This window comes from Hylobates moloch, unplaced genomic scaffold (assembly GCF_009828535.3).
Source record: "Hylobates moloch isolate HMO894 unplaced genomic scaffold, HMol_V3 SCAFFOLD_6, whole genome shotgun sequence".
Lineage (NCBI taxonomy): Eukaryota > Metazoa > Chordata > Mammalia > Primates > Hylobatidae > Hylobates > Hylobates moloch.
In genome coordinates this window covers 59,342,762-59,369,508 of record NW_026652281.1, presented here as the reverse complement: position 1 = coordinate 59,369,508, position 26,747 = coordinate 59,342,762, and the positions used below count along the sequence as shown (strand labels likewise).

General features: G+C 35.3%; 1 protein-coding gene across 24 annotated transcripts in view; it reads right to left on the bottom strand.

Moving 5' to 3' along the window:
* The window catches only part of MEF2C (myocyte enhancer factor 2C), a 170,420-nt gene that overhangs the window by 102,060 nt on the left and 41,613 nt on the right, over positions 1-26,747 (bottom strand). For 9 of the 24 annotated variants that reach the window (XM_032156859.2, XM_032156877.2, XM_058440728.1 and 6 more), the window contains one exon: positions 3,021-3,216. In XM_032156859.2, coding sequence (XP_032012750.1) covers positions 3,021-3,074 — 54 coding nt within the window. In that variant the 5' untranslated portion in view covers positions 3,075-3,216. Of the gene's footprint in view, positions 1-3,020; positions 3,217-3,599; positions 3,636-5,004; positions 5,636-6,318; positions 6,484-26,747 lie in introns of those variants that run through there. The other 15 variants (XM_032156861.2, XM_032156870.2, XM_058440730.1 and 12 more) reach the window with 7 other exon arrangements.

Sequence of the window (26,747 nt, the reverse complement as noted above, 5' to 3'; positions counted from 1 at the left end):
GAATACACAGTTGAAAGAAAGCCCAGGTTACGGGTGCCTCTACACAGTATGATATGCTGTTTTGGATTTGCTGGTTTTGTTTATTAGAAGTGACTTACATAATTTAGGCTCTTTCCCAAATGACTCTTACAACTGCTCTCATAGTAGGTGAGAGGTGCCCAAGACAAGCATTTATGTGTAAGATGTTTGAAATTGTCAATAGCCTCTAAAATAATCACTGAAATATATATTAAAAAATTGTGGATTTCAATTTTATTAATTCTGTTTAAAAGTATTGAACTTACAGGCCTACTGTATCTAAAGACTGGAGAAAAGAGTAAATATACCCTAAATTCTAAAGAATAAAAACAAGAAATCTGTCTTCAGAATTTAAAAAAAATGATAAGTCAAACTAAGCTGAATTTAAATAAGTTTTCCTCTTTTAAAGTTATTATGACTTCTAACCTGGATGAGGGTAACAGCCACTGTAGCTGCAACTATATATAAATAAAGAAAAGATATTCAATTATTAGCTCAAAAGTACGATATTAAAATTCCTTTTTTTTTTTTTGTTTTTTTGAGACAGGGTCTCACTCTGTTGCCCAGGTTGAAGTGTAGTAACATGACCACGACTCACTACAGTTTTGACATCTCGGGTCCTACTGATCCCCAAGTGGTTGGGTACACAGGTGCATGCCACTACCACACCCAGTTAACTTTTAACCTTTTTAAAATAAGAGATTGCATCTCCCTATGTTTCCCAGGCTGGACTTGAACTCCTGGGCTCCAGTGATCCGCCTCTCAAAGTGTTGGGATTACAGGCATGAACTACCATTCCCGGCTTTAAAATTCTTGTATCCCTAGAAATCCTGTCATTTGTTACAACATGAGCGAAACTAACTGGAGGACATTATGTTAAGTGAAATAAGCCAGGCACAGAAGGACACATTTTGCATGTTCTCACTCGTGTGGGAGCTAAACTTTTTTTTTTTAAATTGAACTCACTGTGATAGAGAGTAGACTGATGGTTACTATAGGCTGGGAGGGGTAGCTGGGCATGGAGTGGGGAGGGGATAAAGTGGGGATGTTTAATGGGTACAAAAATAGGTAAAATGAATAAGATCTAGAATTTGTAGTACATAGGGTGACTACGGTTAACAAGAATTTATCATATATTTGAAAGTAATTAAAAGAGTAGAATTGGAATGTTCCTAATACAAACAAATGATAAATGCTTGAGGTAGGTATACCTCAATTACCCTGATTTTGATCACTACACATTGTATACCTGCATCAAAACATCACATGTATCCCATATTATATACAACTATTATGTACCCATAATAATTAAAAATAGAAATTAAAAAATCTTGTATCCCTATTTTTTCCAATAAAGCATAATAAAAGCTCATGAATTCAACCTGCAAAAATTTTCTTCTAACTTTGCGAGCAAAAGAAGATATAATGAATATCATAAACCTAAAAATTATCTGTTATTGGTAATAAAGTGTAAATGCTAATTCATATGTTTTTGACTATACTCAAAATAGGTTCTGGTCCAAATAACAAGGTTCAAACGGTGTTACATGACACTCAATATTTCAGTCTTAATTTCAATTTCAAGCTATAGGCCAATTAAAAAATAATGGTTTTCTATTGACACAATTATTGCTTTTTGGCTTGATCCACAGCAAGAAACGATGTGCATGAAAACACTAAAGGAATCCACCGTAAATCTTAGTATTATTCACCCTCTAGCTAAACATGCAGCCAAAAATAGTTGAAGTTATGTGTACCTGAAAATATATAATAATTTAGAGGAGTATAAACTTGAAAACCTAAAAGTTTCTCTACTTTTTAATGGCATGCTGACTTTGATGCAAGAAATAATTAATTCCTATTCATTATAATTTACACAGGAAACAACATTACATTTAAAAAAAATGAATCAATCAGTTCTAGTGCTATTTGTATGTCCAAGAAGACAAAACAGGACAATAGAGGACATGAGAGTCTACATTTGTGGGGAAATTAGAGTCTGGTGGTTGTCCCCAGGGCTACTGTGTAGCCTTCTTCAGTGTAACTGAAAAATAGGCAAAACACTCTTCTCTTCCACAGTCCAGAAACGTCTTCTCTGCAGGTTCCATGATCCATATGAGAAGGTTGGGACCCAGCAGTACTACAATTTCTCCCAGGACCATTATTTGATATTTAACAAACTACCCAGTATACTGATATTATACAAACTACCCAGCTGTCCTTACATAGCCTAACTAAATCCACTCTCCCCAAGTGTGAAGAAAAATAAGAGTCAAATTGCAGGCATTCATGATATACAAGTCTTTAATGCTGAATTGAGCATTTGAATGTGTAAAGTCTTCACAACAGATTAATTGTATCACACAGACATTATCATTGGCATTCTAGAAAAAAATTATAACGCCATCTGCCTCTATGTTTATCAAATTCAGATTTAAAATGGTATGAATTAACCGATAGTTCTTGCCTATATGTTTTAAGTTATTAATATCTTGTGTGGGTGTTTTCTTTGTTGTTGTTGTCAGCACAATGTTAAAATGTTTGGATGTGGTTCAAAATCTCATTTACTATGAATAAAATGAAAGCCATTTTTATACAGGATATTTATCCTATATTGTAAACCTTTAAGTGAATGACCACAAAAGGTCTAGTTCCCATGAATGTAAGAATCTTTGTTTGATGATGTGTGCAATGTAGCAATGTTATGCTGATTAACTCTTAATTATCAAGCTATTCATGTCACACAACTACACTTCCCATTTCAAATTCATGTTGAAGTAAAAAGTGAATAATCACAAATGTGTAAACTACGTTTCTGACAGATAAAGTGATTTTTTTCTCCTTTATATATGAGACTATCAGCACTTTAACTGGCCACATTTAATTAACCCAAACTTCTCTTAATAGATGTTTACAGATTCAAGATATTTTCTGTACCCTTAACATATGTGGAGAAAATATAATTAATAAATAATGATACAAAAAAAGTTTACTCCACTCACCTGTCTGTTACGTTCATCCATAATCCTCGTAATCTGAATCTTTTTTCTCCCCATAGTCCCCGTTTTTCTTCTCTCTCTCGTCCCTGAAATTATGTATTTTTTCCTTCCTTTTCTTTCTCTTTCCTGTTTCCTCCAAACAAATCTCCTTCTTCAGCACTTGCACAGCTCAGTTCCCAAATTCCTGCATTCGTTCCTGCTGAACAAAAAAGAAAAATTAAATACCACTCTAACAGCAAGTCAGTTTCATAAGAACTGTCATATTCTAATTTTACCAAGGAAATAAACTATATGAAGCTAAAGCAATAAAATGAATAAAAATAACTTTTGTTAAAAGTATATGGTATATCACAGACAGGAGCAGATCAAGTAGGATGTTTTATTTTTTAACAATTAAAATGATCTCATAAGTAATTTAACAAGTCATTTAAATGATGCAAACTATACTTTTTTAAAGACTAACACTTGAAATGTATTTTTTTGTAAAAAGTTTCCTAATCTTTTTAATGAAATTAAGTGACAATTTCACCCTTCTGTTATGAAAAATTACCTAAATCAGAGAGTTAATGAACCTTTATGTACCTGTGTATGCTAAGTAGGGCAGCTAATTCATTTCTGAAGGGAAAACAATCTCCTGTTTTGACAGCAGAGGTGATAACGTCCCTCATTATGCAAATAGGATGGACGATTATGAAAGTGCTATTTGATATATGTAAATGTCAACTAATTTAAATCTAAATCCTTTAATCTTACTTTAAAAAAATTATTGCTGTGAGAACACCGTAAAAATAATACGGAATATTTAATCTTAGATTACAAGCATCTATCAGCAGTGAGATTTTTTCTTTTTGAAAGCCCTTAAACTACATCTTAGATAACAAGAATCAAAAAAGATAAGCACTGATGGAAAATAAATGGTGCAAAATTAAGATTATTCTTCAAATTTATAGCCATATTTTTTATAACAAGCCATCCTTCCTTTAAATTTAAATATTTAGAAACAGACATATCATGTCTTTGTGGAGTAAGATAAAAAATTGCAGAAGCTCCATATTACATACTGGAGATCTCTGGGTCATGAATTAAAATCAGAGAAATGATCATCAATAACATGAGACAAGCCCAAGAAACCCAGAATATTAAAAGTATATACTTTACTTGGTTTTAAATTACATCTGAAAATATTTGAACACAACGGACGTTAATTGCTCTGAAATGTGAAAGTTAACAAGAAAGCATTCCACGATGGTTTCTTCAAGCAACAGCTCCAATTATTCTACTTCGTTTTAGGTCAATGAATGCAACAACTTTACACACTGCTCAGAATTTCCCTGTTTATTTTAGCTGGTGTCTGACAACGGACCTGATAAATTCCCACATGTATTATGTAATGCTAAGCCAATGTCCTGGCTATTTAATAGATTGTTTGGCTCCAATTCAAAGTTCTTGGAACAGGAAGGCCGTTACACATTCGGTCTGACCATTAGCTGTCTTCTGATTTCTTTAATTTAATTTCTAAATTCTTTATCACCTTGGGTATTTTTTTTTAGTTTTTGGTGATTATTTAATTGCAGAAGCTATTATGATATAATTAGTTCTGGTGGATTAAGTGCTGCTTAAATACTAAGACTATCCATTCTCTTTTGCCCTACACCTCTCTACTAAACTGCAGCTCAGTTCTGCCTCTCACAATATGTATGTTGAGTAACATTATGACCACACAGTGCTCATCAAAAACTATTGCTCCAGTTGTAATTTTAAATGTTGGAGGTGGTTCAAAATTTTAAAGAGTTATAGAAGTAACACACATTTGAAAAATACACATAAAAATAGTTATAACATACTGAAATCACATTAAAGTATGAAAAACCCACAAAGCATAATTGCATCATATATTTGATGTTGCTAGACACTGTCCGACTATTTTTAGAAAAAGTCTTAAATGTCACTCAATGGGGCAACTTTCCTGTGTTTCCTATAGTCTTACCTTAGAAGCAAGCAGCATGTTAGAATGGTGTTTCCCATGCATGTTTAAGACCCCAAAGATACAAACAAGCTTTCTCTACCACAGAAAGCCAATCCATGAATCCACAGCAATGCATAAGGACAATTTCCTTTCCTTTCATTTAGCTGAGGCCGGTGGTACTATCGGCTTACAGGACTATGCCTGCCTAAGCGCTTATTCACTTCAAGGTGGAAGGTCAGGGTGAGCAGATTAGAGTGTGGTGATAAGGCAGAAGAGACAAGAACATCTACAGATCCTGATTTCAAAATACAAATAACCAAACAAGCAGCAAAACATCCTTGGAGAAAGTCTCAGAAAGACAGAGAGAGTTCCTGACGAACCAAACTTAGGAGAGTTTCTCCATATCATCACCCCATATTTCACAACTTTGAATGAGACCATTTTTAAAAAGAGCAGAGCAAGGACTTTAAAAAAAATTTCTTAAAACATGCTGGAAGAAAATTTTGCCAAAGAGAATGTGTGTATGTATCTATGTATATATAAGTGGTCGATAAAAATGCCATTGAATATATTTTCTTTTTTGAAATATGCAAAGCAATGTAGAGAGAAGCAAGTTTAAATTTCAATAGAACTAAACTTTTGTTTTCTGTATAAATAAATATTTCTTGAGGTATTGCCTTCAGAACATTTCTAAAATGCAAAATTTAGTATGAAGTACACGTGCAGAGTAATATGTGGTGATGATGACACTAAGTAACTGGTCATGAAGTAAAGTCTATCATGAAACGTGGTTTAGAACATTTGATTATGGGTCACCACATTTCAAGGCTGTCACTAAAAATTTAAAGAATTAGGAAGGTCAACAATAGCTCACGCATTGTTTTCTTAGCACAACATTTTCTCTAACCTAATTTTTATGCAAAAACTATATTATAAGGTCAGTTTCAAGTATCAATTTGTAGGAGGCGTAGAGAGGCAAAGAAAGAGATTATTTAACTTTAGTAATATGTAAAACTGTTTTGTGTGTATATGAAAAAGGAATATAATAGCTAGCCTACATGTAGTAAAATTTCAAGTTATGCTGAGAACTTTCATTATGTACAATCAACCATAAGCTTAAAATAATTCCAACAGCCTTGCCGCTACTTTTTTCCACAGGAAAGAAGCATTCTTAGAAAATGACAGAGCTACATAAAAATAATCACTAATTTAAAAAAAAGAAAAAGAAATGCTCTACTATAGTTACACTCTATAGAGTTACAGTCTTCTGCATTTTTTTTTTCTAAAGAAAAAATGCCAACCCAGATAAAAGAAAACTAAAACGAGGCTGCTTACTAAAAAGGGGAACTTCATTATGGCAGGCTTCTGTTCACTTTGAGTTTGGCATAAGCAGGCAGATGAAGGCAAAGTGGTTTGAGACCCAAGTCGAGAAGAATTTCTTCTGGACAGATGCTAAAGATCATTCTCCCACTGGGCTATCTCATTTACAAACAAGTTCCCTTGAGTGACACATACCTCCCCCCTCCATTTCCCTCCTCCCTCCCTCACTCTTTCTTGCCCTCTTCCTCCCTTCTTCCCTCCTACAAATCTCTCCCAGTAGCACAGAAGAATTTTGACAGAATGGCAGGAAACACGCACACAGACTGGTCAGGGAAGGATATGATGTCAGCAACCACGAACAATAAAAGGTGTAAAGGTGCTTCCTTCCCTAAACTGTTCCAGAAGTGTAAAATGGGAACCAAAACTCTCCACTTCCTTCTCTGAGCAGAACCGTCTGAGTGTGCTGTGCTGCACACCCCACACACAGAGGCCTTGGAGAGGTTCAGATAAGGGACAATGAGGACAATTCAGACCTGGGGCGTGATTTTTAATTTCCATCTTTAAAACACCTGAGAAAAATTCATGTCAGCTCTAGGTTAGTGTTTTACTATGATTGCTTTAAGAAATGAAAATAAGAAAACAAACACATTGACTTCATTGAAATAGCAGATATATCTCAATTATTGTTTACCAGGCTTTACAAAAGTCATCTTACACAGTTAATGCAGTCATATAATTGGAATTTACCCTTTGAGGCAAATGAAAAATTATATGGAAGCAAAGAACCAAAATAGATACATTAAAACTTTTGGTTAAAAAAAAAGAATTATGAAAACCAGCAAAAAAAAAAAAAAAATCAATGCATGCTGGTAAAATATGCTAATCATTTGTTTGCTCCCACATTAAAAAAAAAAAGATATACTGAGGGGGAAAAGATTCTTATGGTTATTGAGGCTCTCGAGGTTCTTTAAAAAAATTCAAACTAGGAACCAAAGTAAATAACACAAACTTTGCATCTATAGTGAAACTATTTAATCTCCTCACTATTAGGTTCTTTCTAACATGGAAATGGCATTCTACATAAGGTTTCTGTAGGAAGAAAACCACATATCAAGTGTATCTGAGTCATCATCAGATTTCAATCATCTTCCCACAACACTTTGATTTAGAAGTTAAACATAACCTTCAGTTATGTGTTTTGATCTTAGAGTGAAACTGCCATGCCACATTAAAAGATGTGGGAAGAAATTAATTCTCTTCTGCTGAACTTATCTTTGCAAAGCATGTATTTTACTGCAATAAGTACAATGCAGTCACTTAAATAAAAACAGCCTATGAATAATGGTAAAACATTGAAATATGTGATGTCAATTTTCAAAAAAAATTGATTTTCTTTGATTCATATTAGCAGATCTTTTTGATAGACTTACATTTTCACTAACACTAGCATCCTCAAATAATGTTTTGTAAAAACTCAAAGCTGAAAACTGAGCACACTCTATCACACAACACTAAATAATACTGTTAAATTAATACAAGCTGGATACATCGTAAGGGGCAAAAATGATCATAAGCACAGTTGCTGCAAGCCTGGTATTGCTAAATCAAATAATTAAATGATTCATTATCTTTTTAAGTGGAAAACTTTGCTCAATATGTTACATCTAGTTACATTTAGGTTTCTATTTTGTGATTTGTTTGAAAAATATATGAAGCATGCAATTATATTTTGGTTAAAAGGAACAGGCAGAACTTTTACTTTTTTTCCATTAAGAGCTATTCTGAACTTCAAAAGGTATAACCAAATTACTACTCCTATTGATGCTCGACCGCATGATGTCTTGAGTTGCGGAGTATTTCTTTGGCCTTGAAAGTTGCTCCATTTCTCTCTAAGCTTACCATGTATTTTATAAGTGTACCATTACCTTAGCTATGAGTGCAATCTGAGTTTATTTCCAAATCACGTATCCAAGACTCATTCTTCTAAGGGTAATAAAAGAACAGCTATTCTTTTCCACTAAATAAATACCATCATGCCATAAGCCAATTTATTTTCCTAATTTATTCCAATTTAATATCAATATGATGAATTTCGAATCATCTTCAAGTCTCAGTAACATAGTACCACATATACAAATAATGTTGACCATCTTTTCCAGTTCCTCATGTCTGCCATGCTCCTTCCTGCCACTAGGCCTTTGTGTACTATGCAATTCTTTCTGCCTGGATGTTCCTCCTTTCCTTTTGTACCTCCTTAACTTCTCCTCCCTTCTGTCTCAGCTTCAGTTTCACCTCCTCAGGAAGTACTCCACGCCCTCCTAATGACATCGAATTTCCCTCTCATAAGATCTAAGCACTGAGTCCTTCTCCTTTGTAGCACTTGCAACAATTGAAACTGTATGTTTGCTTGTCTTCCTCAACATGTTATATTTGTTTGTTTCACCTTTTTATCCACAATACATACCCTAGTGTTGAACATATAGAAAGAGCTAATGACTATTAGTTGATGGACAATCGGTTAAGATGTGTATCTCTCAACTGATGTATTTTCTTTTCTTCAGCTTCTACTTTTAATGACTACTACTAAAAATATTATACTATTTTTGCTTATATAGAAGCAGGTTGATAACCTCACTTAATACTTCATCACATTTATATAGCATCTCCTATGTGGAATTAGAATAATTTATACTGAGGATTGGAAGTTAAATCGATTTTGGGGTCAGAAAGAACCCAAATCAATGGGTTGGAATTCTAGCTTGGTACTTGGACGCTGTGTGACTCCTGACTGATTATTTAATCCCTTGGAACTGTTGTTTCCTTGCCCTACCCATAACTGGGAAAAAAAAATTTCATTTGTAGGATGGTTATGATCATAAGATGTGGTACTATATGTGAATCCTGGGTACACAGTAGTACTGGGAACATGGCCTATTGCTCGTATGATTGCTTCTGTTTGAAGGCATAAAGTGAAAGTCCCGTCATATAGTAATGCTATCAAGTGAACAGGGTAGTCCTTACATTTACCATGAAGATCTCACTTTCCAAAGCCAATGATTAGCAATTCTAACAGATAATGCCTCATTTATCCTGTAACAATAATCACCAAATGAAGAATAAATTTACAGTGTTAAAAAAATTAAGAAGTTTCTCTTACGTATCAGCTACGGAAGAGCTTCGGGCTGCAAAAGTGGAAATAACTAGGGAAATATATCAATTTTCCCAATGACCACGGCTGCTGAAAACTCTACATTAATGCTTCTAGTCCTACTTTAATATCTTTCCCCAAGGACAAAAAGAGATGAAATGTATGTCAGAAATATAATAAGGCTAAAAAGGAACTCGTTTTCAAAACCCCTGCAATTAATTTAATAAGTGGGCCTAACCTGCCATTATCCCTGACATAAATCATTTTATTTACACAGTTCCAGAATTTAGGAGACACATACCTTTATACAATTGTATTGCATTATAAACAATTTAATAACTGTGAGGGAAGCACAGTCTCCCTGTCATAGTTATCCATGGTCTATTTTGTCTTGGACACTTTTTTCACACTGCAGCTAAAACAGCATTCTCTATTCCCATGCCAAAATAAACTCCAAATGGTCTAAATATGTGAAGAACCTTGTGCTATCCAACCCTACCACAGCTTTTAGTCTTTCCACATCATATTAGGTAATTAATTTAGGGTTCTATCATGTCTTTGTTTTTCTAATTTTTCACAACAGTGCAGCCACCATGTTTTCTTTCAAAGCCCTCTGAGTGATGTGGTAGGGCTCACCACAAAGGTAAAGCCTGCACTGTCTTATCACAAAGCAAGAGCTACAATTTAGCATCACAGATTGTGTTCTGTTCCCCAGCTATAACCTCTCAGTAAGCACATGCAGCTGGATTTTTGTTGCTGTTATTGAACAAAGCAAGTTAAGCACTATACAACATCAACATCAGTGAAACAAAATAGTCTGTAAAGCAAGCTAGGCTAGAAGTGGGAGATGTTGCTATTATACATTTTCATGTTATTATGATAAAAACATCTAAATTCCCAGGCATCTCATGATCCTGTTAGAAAAAAACTATGTTTGTTATATTCTTCATCTTTAATATAGAATATTTCATGATTAAAATGGAAATACTCTAAAAATATTTTTCTCATATGCCTATAAGTGTTGAACACATTTTTCAGTCTTACTGATACATTTGTGCATGTGTGCACATGTGTGCACAGCACATGGAAAAACACATTTTAGTCTGTCGAAATGTGTAAATAAAACAGTAAGAGTACATTTTAAGACACCTGAGTTGTCTTGAGTATTATCACCAGTAAATAATCACAATATTATTAAGATTGTGCTGTGAATGCCTAAAAGGACGTTCTCAGTAAAAGCTTTATTTTACTCTGCATTCAAATATTATGTTAAATGATTGAAAATTATGTCCTTGAAAATAATTTGCTTCTTTCATTATTTATTTTCCAATTTACTTAACATTTAAAGATGACCTTGAAATGGGAAGAAATACCACTGTCCCACTGCCAATGTTTTTGTTGTGCATTAAAGAGAAAATGCCAGATAAATCATCTGTTATTTAAGTGGAATGTCATTTAATTTTATCTCTAAACCTTACACATTTAGAAAGTTTACATAGAAACTTTACATGCTAAAATATGTGATGTTCAAAATGCTATAATACTATCTCTCAAAATATATATGATATTGCTATTATATGTGGCTCAACATGGAACTCAGTGATTCATCAATTTTTCTATTTCTCTTCATCTCTTTTACAGCATCCTAATCAACCTAATTAAGGCTTTGTTCATCTGAAACCTCTGATGACAATTTGTTTAACTCTATCCCACTGTGGTCTTCTTATAAGGAGAATTAAATCTGATCTTCTGACAGCAATCATTAAATGATCCCAACTGGCCCCAATTAAACCACATGGCTCATGGGCTTCCATACAATCAAGTGCCAAGTTCTCTGTTTCATTCACACATTGTTCTTTACCTTGGTTTATTTTCTTAAAGCCAGTTAAGCATGTGTCTTATCAAGTGGAACTAAGTTTCCTTATGTACATTATTAGCTCAAGACAGCGTGTCAATTGACTGCACACCGAAATATCACATAGGACTTCTGCAGCCATTCTATATAGCTGCAGAGGTACTAGCAAAAAAGAATCTTTACATTTATTTACTCATCCTGAAATTGACCCACATGTACATTCTCGAAATAATACACGTGTTTAAATAGTTCTAGCTAACATAAATCAATAATAACTTTTATTTGGCTTGCTTATAATGATCTTTTAATAGATATTCTATGCATTCAGAAGTTGGGCTTAATATTCTATTTTTTTTTAACATTTGAAATTATCTCTTTACCTCCCTCTAAAAAAGCAGTACCAAAGTAAGACTTCTGAAGTTAACCTTTCTTACCCTTAATTTCTGCTCTAATTTTTTCACATGTGCTCAATTGTAAGTTCTGTAATGATGTTCCCAGGCCTTCCTACAAGCGCAGGTAGCCTCAGGATTTAGAGCTCATTGATTGTGTGCTACTCCAGGGAAATGACTGATTAAAAACAGCCTCATGAGGAGGAGTAGCTCCTATTCACATCTGGCTCATCTGATTCTAAAGTCTAATACCTGTATGAAAATTTGATCCATAGATTTAGATTTTGAACAACTGCAGCAGTTTACCTAGCATACTTTAGATGTCAAAGCGGAAACAGTTAAATTAATCCCACTATGATTGGTGTCTGACACAGGTTCTGAAGGCTTTAATCAATTACCCTACTTTCTTGTGAATATAAACAAATACACTGTATTTTTATATCTATGCTAATTATGGCTATCACTGATCATCTGCTGGTATTTGATGCAGGCTATCTGTCACAGTTCTCAGAGCAGATGGATTAGAACATATCTGTTCATCCTAATCATACATTAAAAACTGTTAGAGAATTGAAATGCATGCTATGCATCTTATAGGACATTAGCCTTGATGGAACATGTAATTGTTCTTATGACTCGACCAACAGATGTAACTGCAAGGAAAAACGAAAATACAATGGAATTTTTAACATAGTGATATATTTGGTAATGCCAGGAAAAACATTATGTGCATTTTCTTTATGATAATTAAATATATACCTGATCATCTATTCACTTAATAACTGTATCCCTCTCAAAAGAGGAAAATTCAAAATATTTGTTACAAAATGCTGATGATCTAGAAAATACTTACCAGCCTCACAACTGACTGACTTTTAAAAATGTGTAATAAATGTACTAAAATTTTAGCAAAGCAGAACAGACACTGGATGTTGAATTATGAAATATTTCTCATGTATTATAGTAATCTCCAATAGGATTTGATGTTAATTTTAGAGCATGCTTCTGCTAAAAAGGGCAAACCCTGCAACAGATTTAGTACAAAGAAGCTGAAAATATCCTGTGGAAAAAAAAATCTGTAGAGAAATCAGCCAGCCCAAATCCTGCCATTACTCAGCACTGTAGTGACGTGCGGATGTTTGTAGTGGTTTGAGGAGCCAGCAGGGGTGGAAACTCTACGTACTCGACTCCAACATGATTGCAATTGAACCTCATCAAAGTAAGAGCTCATAATTTGTCACAGAAAACAGCCAATTAACATATGTTAGAAAAAGGCTTCATAAAGATAATATATGATTAAAGACCCAGTGCAGCTGCTGAAAATCAAAACTATGCATTTAAAAAAGAAATCTCAGCCTGAGCTTCCGTATGGTTAAACTGATAATGGCTACTATGATTTTTTTTAAGTAGAAAAATATAATTATAGTGCTTCTTATAAGTTTGGGGTTATGACAAGGGAGAACTGGGTACTGTGGCACTATTTACTATGTCTTACTTAGTTCTATAAATAGTTGAAGCCCTTGCCAAAACTCTGTAGTTACTTTGTTATAGTGCTATTTTAAAACACAGACCTTCATTGTGAGCTAAATGGCCTTCAGGATGCACTTTGTAGTTATAGCATTCCTCTCAAAACTATATCCTCCCTTTATCTGTGCAAAACTCCAGAACAAGAGGCCTCTCCATGACTGCCCTGGCTCACTGTAAAACATGCTGGGGCTGTGTAACACACTGTTCGAATACTTCAGAACTTTTCTCAGGGTGGTGGGCAGGAAGGGTGACAGTTAAATGTCAGAAATGAGATTAAGGCACACACATGGAGTTCAGGTCCTCTAACAGGATGCAGTCCATGCTACCTGCCACAGCTTTGGAGCAGACCAATTACATGTAACATACTTGGTGTATTCTGATTGTATATTTCAGGTTGGACTACATGGGAATCAAACCCTTGCTAAATCACTGTAATGGGGTATACCATGAGCCAAAATCATGATGCTTAATATCACAGATATCAGTGACAAAATTCAATCATTAGTCACAGAGACATGAAGTTGTCAAGCATGATGCTACGTGTGAGGGACACCACTGAAAACAAAACAGAAGGTCTCGGTCTTCATGAAGCTTACGTTCTAAGGGGAAAAAGGGCAATGCACAAGTGCACCAATATGATGATTTTAGATACAGAAGTGCTATAGAGAAAGCATCTCAGTGGAATGGACCAAGGAGTGATGAAGTGGAGAAGGGCAGAGGTGGGTATCTATTGGGCTGATTTATAGGGAAGGGTTATTTGAGGAGATGACGTTTGAGGAAAGCCCTAATCCACGATGGAGTCAGACATTATTTGGAGGATGAATACTCCGTCACTGTGCCTGTCACTGGTGGTACAAGCCTGGCCAAGTCATAGTTTTCTAAACCCCAGACTTCCTCTATAGAGTGGGAATAGTAACAACATACACATTCTATTATGAGGTTGTGAGGCTCAAATAAAAGAAAAAACCACACTCATTTGTAAAAATTCAGATGGATACAACTCAATTTCATACACTAATTGTGTAAACTTGCTTCCTTCACTTTGATATTATATAATTTATAAAAATTATAAATACTTTGAAGCTCTAGAAATATAGCATAATGCAAAATGTTTCTAAATTGACATCAATTGAGTCCAAAAGCATCCCTCCTCCCTTGAAATGTGAGTATTTCATGATGGCAATGGCCACTGGTTGAAACAGCTCTTTTCATTTCACAATGCTAACTATGGATAACACCATGAAGAATCTGATAAATACAATGCAAAATTTCTGCAAGTGTAAAATGTAGAATTATATAAAAATCACACTTTTTAAAATTTGAGAAATAAACAATCTTACAACCTTACTAATGTAACTTGTCAGTGGGCTAGGTTGATTTATTTCATCTCTCAAAGGACCCAATTCCCAAGTAATCAGCAGAGCTTTGATTAAGATGTCAGCAATATTTGAAAATCCCAGTGTCTCACGGTATTGGAAATATTCACGTATCTTTGGACATCCCCACCTATAGAGTAAGCTGTGTAGCCTCAAGCCAAACAGATTAATTTCCAACTTGGAATGAACAGACAAATTGAATTATCTAGTATTTTAAATGAAAGCGTTTTTAAGAAAAAAATACAGGCCTGGCGCAGTGGCTCATGCCTGTAATCCCAGCACTTTGGGAGGCCGAGGCGTGTGGATCACCTGAGCTCAGGAGTTCGAGACCAGCCTAGCCTACATGGTGAAACCCCGTCTCTACTAAAAATACAAAAAGTTAGCCAGGTGTGGTGGTGGGTGCCTGTAATCCCAGCTGCTCGGGAGGCTGAGAGAGGAGAATCGCTTTAACCCGGGAAGCAGAGGTTGCAATGAGCTGAGGTTGCGCCATTGCACTCCAGCCTGGGCAACAAGAGAGAAACTCTGTCTTAAAAAAAAAAAAAAAAAAAAAGGAAGGACTATAAATTCTAATGAATAGAAAATTAAAGGACAACAGGCTCCCACTTTAATTTTTAAGGTTGTGAAACACAAATGTCTAATGACAAATGATAGTATTTTAAGGAAAGAGGTCAAAATTTCCTAGGCCTTAAGGAATTAGGGGTATATATTTTCAATTCTCCCTCCTCTTTTTTGGAGGAAGTTGTAAATAAATTTGATTCTCTATTCCAAACCACTTCTTCTAATTTCCTGTTTGGTGAACATAATTTATCAGTTTTAAAATAGGGTAAGTTATATAATTTACCATGAAGCCTAAATGAACACTTATCGATTTTCATTTACAATCAATCAAATGCCCTACAAAAGAAACATAAATTTGAAAGTTTTTTAAAAATAAAAACTATATTTTTCTTTTCTAAATGTATCATGGTATAGATATTATAACAAAAAATTGCATTTGATTTTCTTCTCAGTGCTAACCAATATTTCACATTGCATTCTCACCTCCCTCCCTGTCTATCTAGTAGGATGACCTCTGGGGTACATTTGCTTCACCCTCCAAAACCCAGTCATGACTGCATACAAACCAGACATGGAAATATGAGTTTCTCCTCTCTACTTGTAGCATTCCCCACTCCATTTTTTCATTTCATCACCTTTCTTTATCTCTTTTTCCACATGTTTGGAACTGAGGGGATATGGAAAGTGAAACTGTCAAAGAGCTAGGAATAGAGGTGTTCTCAGACAAGCAAAATGTTTCCTCCATACAATCTACAAGGACAGGCACACTGCAGAGGGATGTTGCCCTGGCCCAGAGTGAGCTGAGACAGTTTCTAGGCCGAAGGCCTAGCAGGAGGCTCCTTATCTCAGCATGTCTACACATTCTGTCCCAGGCTGTTTTCAAGGATAGCCCAAGTCATCCTCGGCAGATAACACTAAACGGAAAGTATTACAGTGCTTCCCCTGTAAAAAAGATCATGTACTATAGATCAGAAGTCACCAAAATGGATCCTATTTTAGCCTGATTCTCTCAAACCTAGACTCTAAAAGAAAGCACTCTTGGGTGGAGGCAAGCTCACGACTTTCCTTTCCTTAGAGATCCCAAAGTGCCTAAATTAGCATTCCCCAAAGTGGATTCCAGAGATTACTGGTTCCTAATATGTTAACAAGCTGTTTCTCAAAAAAAAAAAAAAAAAAAAAAAGTCAGGAAATCAAATCAAATATATTTGGAAAACTGATTTATTTGTTATAGGACTTTTCATATTCTTCTACAGGCTAAATGCCAGAATCTGGACTATTTCCCAATATATTTCAGTATCCCTTGGAAATGCTAGCTTTAAAGAAAATAACAAGCTTCTTCCCTCTGACCACTGAATACACTGCAGTGCTGAAATACTTGAGACCAATACTTGGCTCAGTGCTTGGCACAAGGAAAATACAATAGTATTGCTGAAGACATGATAAAACAATGGAAAACTTTTTTTTTTTCAGTTTTACAAAAAAAGTGCAAACACAAGATCAGGTGCAGAAAACTGCTGTTCACTTGAAGTAAAAGTATTAATAAATTATTTTGCCATTAAAGAGTGCATTTTGTTTCCAAACCCCAAAGCACTAAGCGCAAAGCAATACTGCACAGTGGAAAGAAAGCTCCATTTGGAGTCAGACTCTCAGTTGGGTTCACTAGCTGCATATCTTTGGGCCAGTCAACTTCTTTAAGTCTCATTATCCTCAGACGTAAAAAGGGAGCCGGGTTCAGTTTCTAAGACCCCTTTCAAGTTCCTAAATGGTATGCATTCAATAAAGGAGGAAAACAAAACAAAACAAAACAAAAATGAGGGTTGGAACGATTCTCACAAAAGTATCATCCTAGAGAAGCAATAAATTGAGAAGTTATTGTTTGGATAAATAGAATTGCTTTCTTCTACATTTTAAAATATTGAAAGATATGTTCACCTCAGCCTCAAGCAATATAAACAGTTAAGACCAAGGTTACATTATGCACTTTGGACCACTAATCACATTTAGATGTTTAATAAATACATAATAGCTAGGAAAATACTAAAGTATTAAAAGCTTTACATATATTAACTCTAATCCTCAAAACAGCCTATGAGGAAGGCACTATTACAATTTCCATTTTACAGAAAAGAAGGCTGGAGGACAGAGTGGTTAAGTAACTTACCCAAGGTCACACAGCTACTGTTAGAGCTATAATCAATATCAATATATCAATATTGGATCAATATATCAATCCAGTCTCACACTCAGAGAGTCGAATCACATTCTCTGTTACTTCTCTATGCTGCTAAGTAATATTCAAGGGAGTACTTAAAACTTAAAATTCTTGGCCAGGCGCGGTGGCTCACGCTTGTAATCCCAGCACTTTGGGAGGCCGAGGCGGGCGGATCACGAAATCAGGAGATCGAGACCACGGTGAAACCCCATCTCTACTAAAAATACAAAAAATTAGCCGGGCGTGGTGGCGGGCGCCTGTAGTCCCAGCTACTCGGAGAGGCTGAGGCAGGAGAATGGCGTGAACCCGGGAGGCGGAGCTTGCAGGAGCCGAGATCGCGCCACTGCACTCCAGCCTGGGTGAGAGCGCGAGACTACGTCTCCAAAAAAAAAAAAAAACACTTAAAATTTTTTGTAGAAAATGTGATGTTCAGGAGTTGGTGGAATCTACAAATTATTTTTAAAACGAGTGTTCTGCAACTCATCTCACATTTTCTTACTCTTTTTTTTTTTGAGACAGAGTCTCGCTCTGTCACCCAGGCTGGACTGCAGTGGCGCGATCTCGGCTCCTGCAAGCTCCGCCTCCCGGGTTCACGCCATTCTCCTGCCTCAGCCTCCCGAGTAGCTGGGACTACAGGCGCCCGCCAACATGCCCGGCTAATTTTTTTATATTTTTAGTAGAGACGGGGTTTCACCGTGTTAGCCAGGATGGTCTCTATCTCCTAACCTCGTGATCTGCCCGTCTCGGCCTCCCAAAGTGCTGGGATTACAGGCTTGAGCCACCGCGCCCGGCCACATTTTCTTATTCTTGATGGCAAAAATAAGTTTACTTTCCTGTGCCAGCAGGGGAATAGAATGTAAGTTAGATATTTGTCTTTACTATTATAATTTACTGGATGATCATCAGTAGCTGTTTTTGGGTTTTTTTTTTTTTTTTCTACTTTCTACAAATGAATGTGGTTGTTCACAAGGAAAACCAGGTAAATGTATACTGTATAAATCAGTATATATTCTTCACAATTCCTGGAAAAAGAAACCAAAAGAGTTGTCTTCCTGATAATGGGTCAGGAGAGTCAATTTCAGTTATGATGAAGATAAGAATTACACAGAATTCTCATCTGAGAGTTATAGATGAGAATTACACAGATATCTCATCCCCAAAGCTTGAAGCAGTCATTTTGCTTTCCTTCAAAGTACCTTGAGTAGGTTTCTAAAACACAGCTAACCAGCTCTGGTATGACCCTGGCCATTATCCTCACCCTCCTCCCCTTGCCACTCCTCTTCTTCCTTCTCGTTATGCTCTTTTTCTTCTCCTTATCTCCTCAAATTATGGTCTACTACAAATCCTTCTATTTACAGGGAGGTTTCCACTTCAAAATTTTATACAGTTACCTACTTCTTCAGAATACTTTGTGTTTTAGAGCTCTGAGTTTAATTGTGCAATTCAAGCTCTTTACGTACATTATTTTAGAAGGAATTTTATGGCTATCAACTTTATAAGACACACACCTAATAAAATATACTAATTGTATAAAAACAGCTGACATAATTGGCAATATATTTATAATTGTTGGAAAATACTGCACATTTTGGTGCATTATAGAAGTTAACATGACAATTTTTTCACAATGTAGTGTGTAGCCTTGCTCTATCAGAGCCTACAGAATGAGGAAGTAATCGTGTGTGTATATATATATTCAGCATTTGTCAGACTTTTTTCCTACTTTCATAGGCAGAACACCATGTACCTATATTTGTACATATATAGTACATCTATATTCACTTACATAATTATATATGTTATTGTAGTAGTTGATGAGAACAGGTCAGAACCATTCAAATCTCCATAAGGCAACAATGCCACATTGTATCTCTATCTATCTCTCTATCTCTCTATCTATCTATCTATCTATCTATCTATCTATCTATCTATCTATCATCTATCATCTATCTATCTATCTCTACCTACCTACCTATGTAAGACTGAGTTCAATTTCAGATGCTGGGCAGTTGATGGTGCAAAGTGAATGCTCAAAATGGCTGCTTCTATATCCCATGCACTCCAAGAGGACTTCTGGTAAACAGGAAATCTCTGAGATTTGTGAAAGAATCTGTTGGCAAATACTGCCTTTCAAAGTGAAAGGACACCTAGAGGTGTCCTCTAGGATAATTTTTATGTCCGTGTCCCTCACGCCTGTTTGTGGGTCCGGTAATAAGTGTTCTGAAAAGGAAAGAGTGTGCATATTACTCTTATATGCTAAAAAGGCGGACATTTCCATCAAGTAACTAGTTCACATACCAAATTATTATTTGGTCACAATCCTGAGGATTCTAAATTTCAAAATTATATAACAGTATTTGTCTTTTATATCTTATAAAATAGAAAAACAATAAGCATAACAAAACCTCTACCAAGTCCCTTTGAAAAAAATTAGTTAATATGAATATTTAGTGTTTCACTAAATTTACTATGGAGAATTCCAGAATGGACTTGGAAATTTCAACTGCCTTAAAATGGATCTTTATGAGAATGATAAATTTTGCCTTGTCAAAAAAGAGAAAAAAATCCTTTCTTTTGGTTAGAAGTACATATTTGTATTTTCCATTCATCTAAGGTAAGAGTAGAAACACCGGATATTAATATTGGCAAGAGTTATGCAAGGTCATATCATTTTTCCCTCCTTCAGATAATACCATACCCAAATTGTTTCACAAAGATTCCACCTCTCCTATTTTTAAGGCCTTCCGGAAAAGGAGCAACATAACCTTCCTCAGTATCCTATTTTGATGTTTCACAACTCTCACTCTCAGGAAATTCTTACTTATAGCTAATCCCTCATGGAATACTTTATGTCCACTCCTCTTGTTCTGTGCTTTGTACAGAGAACAACATTTGGTGATCACGTCCTCATGTCATACACTTCAAGATTGTCTATTGCTTTATGTCTATTAATCTTTCCTTACGTTGGTTTTTATTTTTTCGCCATTTTTGCAGCTCATCATTTCACATCAGATTTGCCTAGATCTCTGGAGTCCGAAAATATACATAGTCCTTGAAAAGTGCTTTTGTTGTATATTCTTATCAAATAAATATTTTTATTTATCCACACTCTGCATGAATTTTAAAGTAAATGTTTACCTTTTCACTTATTTCAATTTTGTAATTTTTCCCTTGCCAGATTTGTTTCTAGCCAACTCTTCCACATTTTGTATTTAGAGAGTTTATTTTTTTTTCTCCTTGGCTTCAAGATTTCTGACCACTTCTGTAGTTTACCAAGGTTATGCTGAATTCCTATCTTTCAAGGGCCAGACCTCAAGCACGCTTTATACAGGATTTGTTAGCATTTAAAATGTAATGACTAAATTATTTAATTCACTATTCCTTTAGCTACCATTAAAATCTGTGTGTGGTTTAGATGATATTTTCCCAATTTATGGATGAGGATGTCATATGGAAGAAAATCAAAAGCCTTAGAAAGTTGAAATTATACCTATCCTTTTTCCTTCACACTTTATTAACAAAGATGAAAATATTCTCATAGGACCAGTTCTTGTATGATGCTATGTTGCTTAATACTCACGCCCTGAACTTTTAAAGATAAATAACACATGGATTTCATGGCAATACTTCCTTGTACATTTTTAAGTCTGCAAAAAAGAGAGTTACTAATTGTGGTTCCCAGCGTCATCCTTCATTTAAGAAAGTTATCAGTGTGATAGTTAACTCCTAGTCTTTACTCAAAAATTCTTAAGACTAACAGCCTGTGGCCCCATAATGCCATTATGTTAAAATAGTTCCTGCTATTGAAATGATCTTAGGGCCGGGCACTGTGGCTCACAACTGCACTCCCTGCACTTTGGGAAGCTGAGGCAGGTGGATCACTTGAGCCCAGTTCAAGACCAGCCTGGGCAACATGGTGAGACCCTGCCTCTACAAAAAATTTAAAAATTAAGTGGGTGTGGTGGCGCATGCCTGGAGTACCAGCTACTCAGGAAGCTGAGATCAGAGGATCGTTTGAGCCCAGGAGTTTCAGGCTGAAGTGAGATGTGGTTGCACCACTGCACCTCAGCCTGGGTGATGGAATAAAACATTGTCTCAAAAAAAAAAAAAAAAAGAAAAAAAGAAAAAAAAATTGATCTTAGGCTTTAGTCAAACCTTTCCAGGAGGAGTTCCATGAAATTTGTTTTGTTTCTTAGTATCAATGGATTCCATAAGTCACACATACTTGTATTACGTTTCATTTATGTGGCTACAAGCATGTGTTCATTTCGCTGCTTAATAAAGGTGAAAAATAAAGCAAAGAAGTATTTCATTTATTCCTTCACTCAACAATTTTTTTCTGAGTCACTACTATGTTCAAGGCACTATTCTATGTAATATGTCAGGGAATAAAACAGACAAAAATTCATGCACTGGTGGAACGTACACACTCCTGGTAGCACATTAAAAATGGGCTACATTTTATTTTATCTTTTGTTGTCGCTTTTGGTTAAACAAATTCATAAAAATTGTCTTTTAATTTTGATTCTCCTTATCCAACTTTAAGCCCTATTTCTTAGAACTTTTATTTTTATACTATTTTAAATTTCTCCTATTCTCATAATACATTCAAATTTCCATTCCTCATACAGATCTTTCTTTGGTCAACCAGATACTCCTTTTTAAGGCTTATGATTTCTGATGAAGTGTTCTTTGACCATTTGTGCAATCCTCTATGCTACATAGTACATTTTATAAGAAATATCTTGTTATATTTACAAGTTCTTTGAAATCTGCTCCGTTAAAATTCATCTTTCCTATTGTTGACTTCTTCAGATTTTTAATTCCTACCTGTGTTTGGGTGCTAAAATATTCAGAATCTGGCCAGTCACCAGGTATGATGAAAACTAAACTCATTAATTAGTAATATTTTCCTAGCTTTACTGAAAGAAAAAAAATCTAGTAAAACAAGAAAGTAACTCACTTTCATGTTTTCTGATATTACATATGTGTGGAATCGGTGACTGTAATATTTAGATATTTCTATTATATGAGGATGAAAGCAAGTAATCAATGACTCTCTAACATATAATAAAAGATAGTGGATTAGAAACAGTGCCATTACAGACGTCAACAATATGGAAAAAAATAAAAGAGAAACTACACAGTGAAAAAAAATTTCCTGAGAATTCATTCATTTAACAGCCACAAAGTTACAGTAAATAAAGGAATGGGAAATACTGTGATAGTTTGTCATAATTTTAACATTCATTAAGTATGATGAAAAAATTCGCAAGAGGAAAAAGGTGAGATAAAGGAGAAAACACCTCTTATGTGTAGCTAGATGTCTGCCAGTATGTCAACTTCCTAGATACATTTTTCATGTGCTTATGAGAATCTAAATAATAATAATCTTCTTTAAAAATATGATATTCTAGGTTAGGATCTCAATAATTTGTGAAGAAAAGCAACTTTTTCTTTTCCAGAATCCTTGAAATTAAGCGTGGGTTCCATTCTGGAACAGTGAAATGTCTGGACTGGAGAGGGCACGTGATGATGCTGACCACAACCACCTCCCCAGAGAAACATACTTCCCCTCCTTCAGTCCTGCTCTAGAAGGAGAAGGAGGGTGTGATGGACAGAGATCATCAGTGGCTACGGACTGGGAACTACAAAAGACGGAGTTATTTTGGAACATCCTGATATATAGGGGGTGATATCTTGTCAACCCTAACGTTTTTCCTATCTCATTTTTGGGAGGGATGAAGGGCTTTATAAAAATCTCTCTAGTTATCTGTGTATTTTGCTTGCTTTTTTTAATTTTTAAATCCTATGGTAAAAAAAGCATTTCTATTTGGGTATCTTACTCCATTATCCATGTGGGATGGATAGACATGTTACATCATGTAAAATATTGTTTGTGTGTTATTTAAATTCGGTTCCCCCCCAAAAAAACCCTCAAAGGTGAACCAACAAATTGTTGAAATTAAGCTAAAAAAATCAATCCATCTTTGGAATTCTATTGAGACACTGCAAAAATGAGGCAGACCAATTATTAGGCCGACAATTTATGTTACACAATTACATTTAAACTGCATTTTTCATGTGTCTGAAATTCAAGTTTTATACGTCATTCATTTTTTCTAAGACTCAATTTCTCCACAACAAAGTGAGAGGTGTTAACTATGTAATATATGTTTCTTCTATTTCTAATTAAAGTTTTTATTAGTTATGATCTATTGAAACAAATATCTATGATTTTCTCTAATCCAGAAAATTATGTTAACAGATTCTATTTCAACTTGGAAACACAGAAGAAAAAAATCTGAAGAAATAAATTTGAAAATTGGCAACAAAGTCTTAATTTGTGTTTGATTGTTTGTTCCTGTGAAACTTTTTTTTCTTTTTTTTTTTTTTGAGACGGAGTCTTGCTGCTCTGTCACCCAGGCTGGAGTGCAGTGGTGCAATCTCGGCTCACTGCAACCTCTGCCTCCTGGGTTCAAGCAATTCTCCTGACTCAGCCTCCTGAGTAGCTGGGACTACAGGCGCGCACCACCACGCCTGGATAATTTTTTTGTATTTTTAGTAGAGACGGGGTTTCACCATGTTGGCCATGATGGTCTTGATCTCTTGACCCTGTGATCCACCCGCCTCGGCCTCCCAAAGTGCTGGGATTACAGGCATGAGCCATCGCACCTCTGTGAAAAAATTTTAAATCATCCTAGTAAAAGTGGTAACATTTAATGAGCATGTCCCAGGCATGTTATTTCTATATTTCAATTGGACCTCAATCTCAGGTAAGTTTGTAATCTCATGATTATACTTCATATTATATTTCTGTTGAGAAAATCAAGGCTTTGAAAAAATGCACAACTTGTCCAACTTTATACTGCAAGTAAGCAACAAAACTGGGTTTTGAGATAAGGGAGGCTGACTCCAGAGTCCAAGTTCTTGAAAAGTCCTAAGGAAATATTTTTATCATGTTGTTTTTAAATTTTATATGTCAAAGTCCGAAATCAGTTGACAGGGACATACATATATCAAATTCAAGTACAACCAAGATCAGAGCTTTTATCTAAAAATACACCTCAAAGTTTATTTCTTATTAGATTAGAGAAGGGTGTTTTGTTTTGTTTCTGCTTGGTTTTTTGTTACCATTCTTTGAAAACTGGGAAAATATACTGCTATTTGTAGTTTTAATATAGTACACCAAAAATACTAAGTAAATCTAACTTTTTCTCTGATTCAAATTATATTTCTTAATGCACTTCTATTTAAAGTCATTCCAAAAACAACTCTTTTCCTCATGGTTAAGATTTTAAATAGTGTTATAGTATACCAGCAAGTATTTACTTACAACTTATAACTAGGGATAAGATATCTCTAATTTTCCATTTGGTGTATGTCAGTAATGTAAACATAATTAGGAACTCTGACTATATAGATTAACTTGACAATGAATTGGAAAAAGGTGCTGCTAAAGGTTAAATTTATAGAGGAATTGGTGAGAAATGCCATACTCTGCAATTTATTGAACAGGCCTTATCTAATAAATTTCTATGCCCTTCTTATCAAATGATTCTTAAGAGTTCTGTGTATGAAAATAGTTCACCTTGTGCATTTAAAATTACCCATTGATTGTAAGCAACTTTTTAATACTTTACAATAGTTAGGATACTAAAAAACGTCAATGACCAGTGAACCTGTTTTAATTCCATAAGTTAATTAATTTGAACTGCGTGTAAAAGTTGAAGCCAGAATGAACATTACAAATAACAAACGCTGAACTGCAACTGTCATATCCTCCCGTGTCAATGGTGCCTATAATTGCTGTTGTCAACAGCTGCTTCAAATTGCCAAAAGACCCCAGAAACAATTCAGGAAGGAAAGGTTTTTAAATGGATCCACATTATGGAAAAAACTCTTCCTTTATAGTCACTGTTCATTTCCTGCATTGAAATATGACGTAGAAGCAACTGTAAGTAAGAAATTACGCCCTACTTAAGGGCTTTTTAATAAGTCAAACTTTCATTATGTGAAACTTCATTTTTGTAGTCATTTCAGTACCGACATACCACTAAATCTGAGATTACAACAGCAGTAGAAGTTTTGAGGAAGAGTACTTTTACTATTTGTCATGATCTTTTCCATTCATTTACCTGAATCTTATGCCTCACAGTTCCCTTCCTGTGTGATAAGCTTATCTAAAGTAGGAAACAAGCAATAATGCATATGAGTCTTCTATGGTGAACATCTCAGAAGTTGGTGATAAAAATACACATTTTTATCTTACATAATCTAAATAAATTTTAAATGGTAATAACACTAACTTATGGTGCAGAAAACTTTTTTTTTTTTTTGAGATGGAGTCTTGCTCTGTCACCAGGCTAAAGTACAGTGGCGCAATCTCAGCTCACTGTAACTTCTGCCTCATGGGTTCAAGTGATTCTCCTCCCTCAGCCTCCCAAGTAGCTGGGACTACAGGTGCATGCCATCACGCCTAGCTAATTTTGGTGCTGATAATTTTTATAAAATAATAATAAAATAATTTTCTTAACATTGAATTTTCAGCCTATATCTTCTTGATATGTGCTTTCAGCTTCTTAGAACTTTGTTAAAAGTGGTATAACATTCAACTACGTATTTACTCCCATAATAAAAATAAAATATACTTCAAGTCTTTTTTTTTTTTGGGATGCATTCTAGCTCTGTTGCCCAGGCTGGAGTGCGGTGGCGCAATCTCAGCTCACTGCAACCTCCACCTCCCGGGTTCATGCGATTCTCCTTGCCTCAGCCTCCTGCGTAGCTGGGACTATGGGCACCTGCCACCATGCCAGGCTAATTTTTGTATTTTTAGTAGAGACAGGGTTTCACCATGTTGATCAGGCTGGTCTTGAACTCCTGACCTCAGATTATCCATCCACCTCTGCCTCCCAAAGTTATGGGATTACAGGCGTGAGCCACCATGCCTGGCCTACTTCAATCCTTTACGAAAGTGCTACAAATATATGGCATTTCCCCATAATGACAGAAAAATGACAGCAGCAATACCATGGAGTAAACTGTCATTTCAGAGAGCAAAAGGAAAAAGAAAATCATTACAAAAATCACTTTGTAATATTTTTGTTAGGATAAAAGAAAATTAAGCAGTAAAGTTCCAAGGAGAAATCTCTTTGTGCTCAACATGGTAGAAATATCATTCAAACACAGTTTATCCCTGCAGGGAGATTACCTGTAATGCCGCCAAGGTCACTGCCAAGTTGTATTAATGGCCATATTCAGTATGTCAGTCACATGAGTTAGAGCTGCCTTCTTCTTTTTTCTACTGCATAATGACCAGCCTCTAAATGCACGCTGACAAACTGAGGTGAGTGAGTATGTTTTTCCAAAATATAGATGG